The sequence below is a fragment of the Calidris pugnax genome, unplaced genomic scaffold, assembly GCF_001431845.1.
Source record: "Calidris pugnax isolate Ruff unplaced genomic scaffold, ASM143184v1 scaffold38, whole genome shotgun sequence".
NCBI lineage: Eukaryota > Metazoa > Chordata > Aves > Charadriiformes > Scolopacidae > Calidris > Calidris pugnax.
The window spans coordinates 1,227,797-1,238,950 of NW_015090995.1; the positions used below are offsets into that span (position 1 = coordinate 1,227,797).

Sequence of the window (11,154 nt, forward strand, 5' to 3'; positions counted from 1 at the left end):
TTTAAACAGGGTTTTTCCTACACAAGCAGCGCCTGTGTCCAGGGGTTGGAGGGTGTTGGGTTTGGCTTAAAGCTGCCTCGGTGTGGTGGCCAGCGCAGGCTGGGCAGTGGCCCTGGGGCTGGGGGCTGATGCTGACCCTCACCCACGGGCAGTCAAATTGCAAAGTTTGATAAGGCCAACCCTGTGCTGTCCCAAATGCGAATGAGGAGGGGCTGGGGACTGTCACGGGGCTGCCTTTCCTACACCCTGCACCAAAGGCTTTAAAGCCCTTGTACCCCATCAGGCAAAGAGGGTTTAGGACTTAAAAATAGCTTTTACAAGGTATTCAGTTAAGGGCAACCTCCCTGTGGTCACCCTGTCCCTTGCCATTCATTCAGCTCTCTCTCAAGCCTATCCTGCCACCTCTTGCTCTCAAATCCAGTATTTTTGCTTTTCCCCTCTTTTAACCTCTTGATTTATCTGACATTTCATTTTATTCCACTGATTCAAATGGGCTGAATGGAAATTCCTGTCAGATGTGAATGAATATCTTGTTTTTAATACTCCAGAAGGAACAGAAGGGCTTTTTTTTTTTTTTTTTCTTGGCCTTGCTGGTTACAGAGAACAAAATCAAACTTGTGTTGCACAGATGCTGAAGGTCCCCTGCTAAGAACATCCATCAAATGGCATTAGGGAGAAGAAATTACTCTCCCCTCAGAGCTGCTTTACTTCTGGCAAACCACCCTTCCCCCTCACTCTCGGAGCTACTATATCAAAGGTGCTATTTTATATACTTTATATCAGTATATGTTTAGATTGTATATGATAATACATGTTATATATGAGGTAAAATACCAATATGGTAGAGACGAGTTCAATTATTGTTCCCACAGCTCTTTGGAAATGCATTTTGTAGAAGTATTTTTCTTTTTTTGGCAGGTGTTTTAGGATGAAATGGTGATTTTTATGCGTTTCAGCAGCGTGTGGACTAAACACTAACTTGCAGGAGAGATGGTTCATCCCAACGCTCGTTTCCAGCCTGGGAAACCGTGAAGCACCTTCCTCCATCCACCCATTGCTGCTGGTGCCATGTTCCCCGTGGGCACCCTCTGGCTCTGGGAGCTTTGCCAACCTTCCTAGGAGGGGAAAGAAGGCCAAGCTTTGCCTCCATCCCACCTTTTCAGTTCAAAATAGGCACCGCAATAGGATGATTTGCCCTTCAGTTGGTTTATCCTCATCGACACTGCTTTTCAAGGCTCATTAAGCGGTCTGGAAAGGAGCACAGTGTAGGTTTTCCTGTCTTTGGCCTTATTTCTATTGGCACTTTCTTCCTCTGAAGGCCATTTCAGGGGTGCAGGATGGAGGTGCCACCATGTGGCCCTGCGGCCGGAGGGGAAGCCGGGGGGAGGGCCGGGCAGGCGTCCCCCGTCCTCTCCCCCTGGCATCCTGGAATTTCGGGTTTCTTTGTTTCTCAGTGAATAAAAGCCCTTTGTGTCAAACCCTGGAGGATCGGGTGTTGAGCCAGGAGAGCCTCTCCCGTGACGCTGGCGGGGCTGGCAGCCATCCCGCCCCAGGCCGCCTGCCTCTGGGCGAAACCCCTTTTCCCCTCCCCGCCGGCGGCGGCTGACGCAGGCCGGCCTGCCCGCCTCCATCAATATTTGCTCGGGCTCCGGGAGGGAAGGATTCACAGCTCTGCCTGACGCAGGGAGCTCCGGCCTCGCGCCTTGCCCTCCCCGGGGCTGGTGTGCTGCCTCATGGTGCTGGTGGCCGGTGCTGAGCATGAGGGACCGGCTGGCAGAGCTGCGGCAGAGAGTGGCAGCCGAGGGCGACCTGCATGAGGACGGCCTGTGCTTCGACAACCCGGCCTTTGGCGGGGACGATGCCAGCCCCGTCAGCCGGGCGCTGCGGGAGGCGGCCGAGCTCTGGCGGGCGCTGGACGGGCTGGAGCAGCTCTCCGAGAGCATCGACAGGACGCAGCAGAGGGTGCTGAGCTGCACCTCTGAGGAGAGCATGGCCCGGGAGAAGCAGGGGCTCGGCGCTGCCAGAGCCGCCTTCGCCCATCAGGCCGTGGCCCTGCAGCCCCAGCTGGGTGCCCTGCCGGCGGCGCCGGAGGTGGGGATGGGGCAAGCGGGTCCCCGCGTCCGCCAGACCCAGCTGTGGCTGCTGCTGCGGCGGTACCGGGCCGTCCTCGCCCGCCATTACGCCCGGGAGAGCCGCTACCGGCGGCGGCTGAAGGAGCAGATCGAGAGGCAGGCGGAGCTGGCGGGCATCGAGCTGGGGGGTGAGGACCTGGACCGGCTGGCCGAGAGCCCCCAGGCACCTCGCCTCGTGGGCCGGGACCTGGAGGAGCTCAAGGCCAAGCAGCACCTGGCCTTGGCCCAGGCCCGCCAGCGGCAGCTCCTCGACCTGGAAATGCAAATGGCGGAGCTGCACGGGCTCTTCTTGCGGCTGGAGGGGCTGCAGGCCGAGCAGCACGGGGCCGCCGACAGCGTGGAGCACTATGTCCTGCACACCCTCGACTACGTCGCCCAGACCGGCGGCGAGGTGAAGAAAGCCTTCGCCTGCCAGCAGCCGTCGCGGCTCTCGGCCCTGCTGGCAGCCATGCTCAGCCTCTGCGCCTGCTGCTCCTGCCTGCCCTGCCTTGGTGGGACCCTCCGGTGAGACAGAGCAGCTCCGGCAGGATTCCTCACAGATTCCCCCTCTATCTGTGCAAGAAATGGTGCCCTGAGAGGCTGCTGCTGTCCTGCAGTTCTTGCACGGTGGTGCAGGGACCACACAGACTGTGCACGATGGCAATGGGACCACACACACCTTGTATGATGGCATGGAGACCGTGTATGCCTTGCACAATGGCACTGGAGCCATGTACGCCTTGCACGATGGTGCTTGGACCACGTGTGCCTTGCACAATGGCATGGGGACTGCGGACACCATGTATGACAGCCTGGGGACCGTGCCTACCATGTACTGGGACCATGCACACCTTGTGTAGCGGCATGGAGACCACATTTGCACAGCAGGACAGGTACACAGAGCACTGCAGTGTCCAGCAGGGAAAAGCACTTTTAATACTATGCAATCTAACTTAAAAACATTTATGTTTCCTTTTTTATTTATTAAAGGAGGGAGGGGGGAAAGAAAACCCCTTGGAGTTTTGGGCACCTTTGTTGTGATGTGTGAGGGAAGCCAATGGCTTGGTGCTGCCATGGGGCAGTGGGAAGGCTCCTCCACCACATCTGGGTCTTTGTTCTCCCCACTTTCTCCAATTTCTGCTTCTGAGGTGGTTCTTTATGTGCATTAATGTCGCTTTTTCACTGTTACTGATTTGCAAACAGGTGGTCACATTTGGGCCGGGTGGTTGGGTGTCCCACTTGGCCCACCCCGTGGTGTGACACCAGGAGGGTTTATGCAATAGATGCAGTTTTGGGGAGGCTGCAGGAAAAGGACTCTTATTTCAAGCTGCACGTTGACAAACCAGTCACTATCACATGTGTGCTGGAAACCCCGTGTGACCATTTCCTCTGTTCCCTGCGATACCATCTGAATTTCTCTCAAATTTGAGACACTGCAGCAGAACTGGTTAAGTTTCTCAGAACCCTTTGTGGAAGGTCCCTTTGTGTCCTGGCAGTTTCTGGGGTCAGGTCCCAGCAGACTCAGCCACCATTTGGTTTATTTTTTTCTTCTGGCTGAGCCTTAATAAAACAATTTCTCAATAACCTCTTGAATGTGGATGGGTGAGTTATTTCTTTGCAGCAGGTAGCCCAAAGCTAACAAAGAGCAGAAACAGAATGACTTCTTAGTGTGTCTATTGGATTAAATTCTTACGAATCTAGAAAACTTAATTTTCAGGCTGATGAGTACACGTCTTTTCCTATATGGCCATTTTCTGATGACCTGGAAAACTCCCAGCATCAGGAATGGCCATCCTTGTGAGAGCAGTGGTGTCCTGGGGTGCCAGGCTGAGGCATCCCTGCTCCTGTCTGCTTTTCCTTTCTTTTATTTGTTTGTGAGGTCTAAATGAATATTACATTTTCGTTTGAAACTTGTTGTATGGAAGTTACCTCTTTACATAATTTTAAAAAACCCACAGCTTTTTACCTGAGAGAAGAAACGGTCTTTTTTTTCTATAGAAAATTAACCTTAATGGAAATCCAGGAGGGCAAGCACATCAAGGGTTTGTGATTTAAACACCTGAACTTTGTGTTTCCCTGGAATTTGTAGAAAACACAAGTTGAGCAGCACTGCAGCTGTGGGAGCCAGCGGGGCACGTGTATGGGTGAGGGGAGGGTGCAGATGGGACATCCCCGCATCCCGGGACCCTGGGAAGTGAAGCAAACAAAGTGTTGCAGAGATTGTGTTCATTGCTAAAAACTAGATGCAATCATGTGATTAAAGATGATATGAAAATGGAACCTTAATTACGCCATTTCCTAAGGACTGAGTTTGGGCTCAGCATCCCGAACGGTGCACAGTGGGATGAAGGTGAGAACAATGAATTCTGTCAACAAAGCTTCATGGAGAAGTGGCCTTCTCTTGGTTCACTTCTCTCCTGTGTGTCCAACAACCCCAGAGGAAGCTTCTCAAGGTGGAAATCAAATAAAAAGAGCAAGTAGAAGGATGTGCTTTATCCACACTTGCTGTGTTGTGGCTCAGTGCCGTGGTGACTCCTACTCTAACCAGCCTCTCCAGCAGGGACCGCCTGCCCTGTCCCACCTCATGTGGCCAGACCATGAGAAACATCATCTACAGTTTATGTTAAAACTCACATTTTATGTGCAGGTGCAAAAGCAGCCTCCTGAGCAGCACTGAAGATCCTTTGCAGACATCCAGGATGTACAGAAAAGGGAAAAACCTCAGCGGAGTAGGGGAGGTGGCAAATCTAAATGCAATGTAACTTATATTTAATCACGATTTATGCAACACCAGGATGGCTCCGTGCAAACAGCCTCTCTGTAGAGTGAGAACCAGCCTCAGGAGAGCCCTGGCTTGGGTCACTGGGCAGCATCCAGCGCCGGCAGCCCTGCAGAACTGGTTGAGCTGCTCAGTAAATGATTATCCATAAAGCGCAGCAAAAAAAACCCACCCTGTGTTTTCGTCATTGCCAGGGCATATTCACAGGGGTTTTCATGGAGAAGAACCTCCTCTGGAGCCCAGGGTGGAGGTGACAGTCCCTGAGAGCTGCCTCCTTTGCTGGCAGCAGAGCCGGTGGCGCACTCTGTCTTTCCTACAGGGATGTCTTGTTAATCTGAATTAACAAGAAAATAGCCCTGATTTGTGCTACAGGGACCAATGAGAAGTTAAAGAAGTAAGAGGAAAAGATGACAAACTTTGTACCTCGGAGCAGATGTTTCCACTGATGGCTTCAGCAGTTCATGAGACTTTATGAGTTTATTCCTCGGTGTTTTTTTCTGACGCTTGGTTGCCTTTCATTAAATATTGGCCTCAGACTGAGACTGACTGATTACTGTATAGCAAAGTAATTAATAATATTGCAACGTGGGCACGAACATCAGACAGGATAGGGAAGTTTTCTTTCCCTTCCAAGTAAAGGTTGGGACTCCATTTGGAGCACATTTGGTTTATGAATATTCCTAGGGATGATGAGGCCAAGGTGAAGGACCTGCTTTAATGATTCAAAGAATATACATGAGGAGGCTGCTTTAATTATTTCCCAAATGAGCATCATAAATTTAGGAAGTTCAGATTTAAGGGGGAAATTAAAAGAAAGCCAAATATATTAAGTTAAAATCAGGCAGCCCAAACCCCTTTGCTCTGTTCTGTAATGACATGCTCAGAATGAGATTCATTAAAAGAGGAACTTCTTAGTAAAATGCATTAAAATGAGCTGACTTAAAAGTACAAACTATTTGGCCAAACCTCTAGACATACATGGTTCTTGGCAAAAGTGGAGGGGAAAGTTACACCAGTGTGTAGGACTGAAATTCCATTTTGCTGCACTCCAGTTGCCCCTGAATAACACACCCTGGCACAAGAGCAAGGATAAATTCTTAATTCAAGATATTTATGTATTTTAATTCAAGATGAGAAATTTAATGAATTGTATCTTCATTTTCCTCAAACTATTTCAATTGAAAATCATCACTCAATATTTCTATTTCCAGAATTTTTCCAAAAAGCTGGGCTTTTTTGTTCATAAAGTCTTTGTATACCAAATCACACTTGGTATTTTTATTCTGAGTATACTTAACGCCAAATCAGAAATTCATTCTTCTTTGTGGGCTACCAAGTTATTGTGATGCTTCAACACACTTGTTACGTTTCATTCACCAACACAAAAATGTGTCAGCAGTTTAAATTGACTTGATTTGTTTTTCCCCAGTTTTTCCTGTGTTTTCCAGTGAATCAACAGCTCTATTCATAGAGCACGTCAAATATCTTCTGCTGCTGCCTGTCTTTGAAAAATGCAGAGATCTCTCTCACAAGCCTTTCTGCAGGAGTAGGGAATCTGCCAAGGAATTCGGGGGAGCCACTTGTCTTTCTAGCAACAAGTTGGAAACTCCATCCTTGGTTTTTATTGGCAAATTGGGCTGATTTCAGTTGTTTTCATGCTTGCTCCAATGGGATGCCTTTGGCATCCCAGCAGCCTGATCTGTGTGGGCAGCACGGAGGGGGTCGCTTCCCAGTTTTAGATCTTCTCAAAGTGTCTTTTTCAGACAGGCATGAAATAAATTGTGTTTTCCAGTGTTAAAATGTTGCTATGGGATTTCCCTGACAGGGGTGAAGTTTGATCTCTGTGCCTCTTCCTGCAGCCAATTCACGCCAAATCTACCAGAAATAACGTAGGATGAAGCCGTTCATGCTTTTTACAGGGATCCCAATCTCAGAAAATCCACCCCTTTGGTTTGTTGACCTGCAGCTTTCAGAAGGAGAATTTTCTATGAAGTTTTCTCCCACAATGCCTTCTAGTGGGTCTTCATGGATGTGTTGCTAGAACTTACCGGTGCAGAGGGAAGCACTGCACATATCAGCATTTCAGACCCAAGTGTGGGGGAATAAGCCAGGCCTTGCACAAAATTGCATTGACTGACCAGAATCAAGCAGTTTTCTTCCAGAGAAGAGCAAATCTGGAAGTACTTAAAGAAAGGGAGATCTCAAATTCCTGCCAAGGCAGTGTCTAGTTGAGGGCTACATCCCCGGTGGGGAGTAGGGAAAGGAAAGAAGACAGCAATCAGTAATGCTCACTGAGATACTCCAGGTGTGGGATTTGGGAAAATAGGTCAAGTTTCAATCTTTGGGGTTTTTTTTTGGTGATTTACTTTATATTCAGCACCTTTTCAACTTTTTTTTCATTAACAATGAACCTTCTCCCATTCATTCGCTAAGATTGCACCTGCAGAGCCCGAGCAGTTTTGCATGAAAAAGCTGCACAGTGAGCTGTTGTGAGAGGAGTCGTGAAATAATCATCTCATGAGGGCAGAATTCAGGCTCAGATGGGGAAAAAAATGGACACATGGAGAGCGGAGTCCTCTCAGGTCCTCTTGAGCAATTAAGCCCTGAAAGCAGGGGAGCTTTGCCCTGCTCTGTAAGCCCAGGCTGCGGGAGATGGTCCCCCTGGGGATGGGGAATCCAAGGGCTGAGCCTGCCTCCACCCACATCCAGGAGGTCTCTGAAGGTCCCTTCCCACCCTGTGCTCCCAAATATATCCATCTCCACAGCTCGGATGTGGTTGTTCCCAAGGGGAGACACTTGGTGCTTCCTGAGTTCCCCGATAAATCCATTTATTACTTATTACAAAATCAGAATAAGGATATTTTCCTTTGTTCTTGCTTTCTTGAACATTTCCTTTAATTTTGTGTGTGGATCTCGGCATGCAAAGCACATTTTTTTACCATTTTCTTGAGCGAGGCTGCGGCAAGAACATACATTTTTATAATTCTTAGGGAAAAAAAAATCTCCACAGCTCCACTGACATAAATGATGAACGGAAATATTTCAAACTGATAACTAACAAACACGATTTTTGCTTAATTTCCTACACTGCCTTGAAATGGCTGTCACACATTAATTTTAAGTGGTGAAAACAAGTCTTGAATTTGTGGCAGGATTTATTTTAAGTTTAAGGTGAAACTCATAAAATCTTGTATTAACAGTAAGTAGGCTGACTAGATATTTTTTATAATGACGGAAATGACTGCTTTTCAAGTGACTCGATCTGTACTTCTCACAGGAATGTGTACATTTAAAATTCTGCATTTTGCAATTCTTCATTTAAAAGGGTGTTGCCTACATTAGCAAGAGGGTCGCTCCCACAGGCAATAATGCAAGGCATAAATACGCACGTGAATAACCTCTTCTGGTCCTTCTGCTTCTTTGTAAAATGGGAGGAATAAATCAAATCAGGGATTTCACTGGGGCAGCGCAGTGGCGGGGCCGTGCTGAAGCCAAGGAGGACCAGATGCTTGCACCGGCGTCGCCCTGCTTGGCTCAGGCTGGATCAAACCATCCCGCAGACAGCACGACGGGCAGTTCAGGCTGGAAATTCCTCCTTACCAGAGCTTGTTTGCAGAAATCTCTTTTTTTTGTTTTGTTTTTCCAAGCAGACACGCAAGAAGTTCTTCAGTGGGGCTGATTTACAGCCTCTACTCGGCCGGGAGGGCAAAGTACTCGTGATGGGAGAGAGAATTTGAATTTGTGACAATTTATTGTCCTCACAGCCCTCCCATCACACCACTTCTGAATGGAAACAACGGATGTGCATCATGGTCTGCCAGGATCTCACATTTGCATGGGATGATGAGGCGAGGAGATAATAGCTTCTCCGGGGATGATTTGATTCTTAACTGCTATTTCTAAAGCTTCAAGATGGGTCCAGAGGGCAGTTTGATAGTGTCACCAGCAATCTGCACTAGTGAAGCCCGTGGAGGCTCAGGAGTGAGTCACTCACGGGGACAGGGCAGTGGCCGTGGTGTGACATACACACGATGGCATCGCCGTGGCTTTTCTTTGAAATGGGGCACAGAGCTGCCTTTGCTGCCTGGGGAGTGCGCAATATTAACCAGGGCTTTAAATCGCCCCTAAATTAAAGTTTTGGTGCAATATTAACTTCACACGTATTATTTCACTCTGCTTTTCGCGACAAAGCAACCCCTCTGGGCTTTGTAATTCAGATCAATGGCTGGTTCTCTGAAAATGAGCTTTGCTTTGGTAGTTTTGTCAAAGCGCATGCAGTCTGGGTAGCCAACCGCTACGAAATTTTCATTAATAATAGAAGTCTTAAATAAAGCCTTTCACTCATTCTGAATAAGTAATTTTTCGGGTTGGATTAACAGTGAGAGAAAAAAAGTTGGCTATGAATTTCCTCCAGAAAATTGTGTTCCCGTTCTCTGACATTCAATTGCACAAACTTTTGGGCAATTTTTTTTGACCTGGAGCCCCCGTGTCCTGTCCCGGTGTGTGGATGCTTCTTGCTGGAGCAGAATAACGACAAGCACCATCTCTTTGGTGTGGCTGGTGGGGCTGCATCCCTGATACCCCCCAAAATGGCACTGTCTGCATGTGTGAGGCTCCCAGTTTGAGGGGACATGGTCCTGCTCCCTCCTGTGGGACCCCGGCACCCGCTGCCTTTCAGCCCTCTGGAAATTGTCCTTTCTAAGCTATCCTCTCCCCAGTTCTGCCTGGCTTTCTTGCCTGCTCTGAACAGAATTCGAATTAAGTGCTTTGCTCCTGGCCCGTTTCTCCTTGAAACCTTCCTTGGCTTTGCTCCTCACTGTTTGTACACAACCCGCTTTTTGTCTTTGATGGGTATAAATCAAGCACAGACAAAGCAGAGTAAATGCCACAGTTCTCGGCTGAACCCCCGGTGATTTGCTGTTGTAACTCATTGCAAAACGTTATTGAAAGGGATTTCTATTTATTCATGATATGCCGCCTGCTGGAGTGGTGCAAGGAGGACAAGAAACATCTAACAGGCGATGTTTGCTGGGGGAGCTGCATTGCATCAGTGCTTTTTGGGGTTAATTAAAGGGTCAGAGTTGCTTTCCACCTGAGACTTTTTTTTTTTTGAAGCGTACAGGAGCTGCACGAACGGCTTGCAGTTCATCCTTAAAGATTTCTATCCATTTAATATGTATTTCTCTGTGTTGTTTTATAATGCAGAATAAGCTATTTCTATAGCCTACGGGAAAACACGTTTGTGGGAGTACGGGCACGGGATGTAGGGTCGACTGAAGCTGAAAGAGAACATCAAGTGCCAAGTGCCACAGTGGTTTTCCCCATAAAAGATCACCAGCAGCTTTAAAGGCGGACTTTTTATTTAAGGGGAGGAGTCTAACAAGGTACAGCAGACACAGAACAGACGAAAACCTGAATAAAGAGGTCCCACGGAGTGCGTATGTTGAAACCCAAGCACCAGAACAACTCACTCCTGACGTCGGCGTTTTATTAGTGAGAGTAAACAGGAAAGCGGCTGGAGCCGACAGGTACAAATGAGCTACATCACAGAAAACCATTCCCCATCTCAGGCAGAGGCTGGATATTCTGGTATCTTAAAATAGAGCCAGGCGAAGGCATGAGTCACTCCAGCCACTGGGCAGGAGAGCATTTACCAGGCAGCGGGATGGGGGAAAAGTACCTGGTACTGGGCTACTTGGAAACCCACTGTCCTTTTTCTATCAGTTACTTTCTTTAGCTACACTGCTTTAAATACATGCATTTCCTAAGAAAGATAGTTGACACAGGAATAAATAAAAGTTTTCCAGTAATAGTTTCAGATCCTAACTTAATGTGAAATAATGTAGCTCCATTGACTTCTATGCATGCAGCTTCAAAACTGTAACAAATGATATTTAAAAAAAAAAAAATCCCCCCCCCTAAAAATGTCAGCTACAAACCTCCTCTGAGCCATGGTACAGATATACAATATTTGCTGTACCTGTATGTGAAACATGAATATTTCAGGCCATGGTGAGGCAGCAGGGGATGGTGGTACCGTCGTGGCAGGTATTCGAGGCTCATGGCTCTCCATCCTCAGCTGCAGGGAAGAGCCTTTGCTCCCTAATTCCAATTTACACCCCATTTCAACGATTTATTCTTGCACTAGGGTCTATTTACAGCTGTGTAGCGTATGTATAAAATAACTATGCTTGGAGCTTATTTTATACCTTGATGTGTGCATCTTTTTTTGGGTGCACAGCCTTTCCGGTGGGGGGGCTGACT

General features: G+C 47.9%; 1 protein-coding gene across 1 annotated transcript; it reads left to right on the forward strand.

Annotated features, from left to right (window-relative positions):
* Nucleotides 1-1,758: 1,758 nt before the first annotated feature.
* On the forward strand, nucleotides 1,759-3,685 carry LOC106895465 (syntaxin-1B-like). Its single transcript, XM_014954897.1, has one exon. The coding sequence runs from the start codon at nucleotides 1,759-1,761 to the stop codon at nucleotides 2,638-2,640; it is 882 nt and encodes a 293-aa protein (XP_014810383.1). The 3' UTR covers nucleotides 2,641-3,685.
* The last annotated feature ends 7,469 nt before the right edge of the window (nucleotides 3,686-11,154 follow it).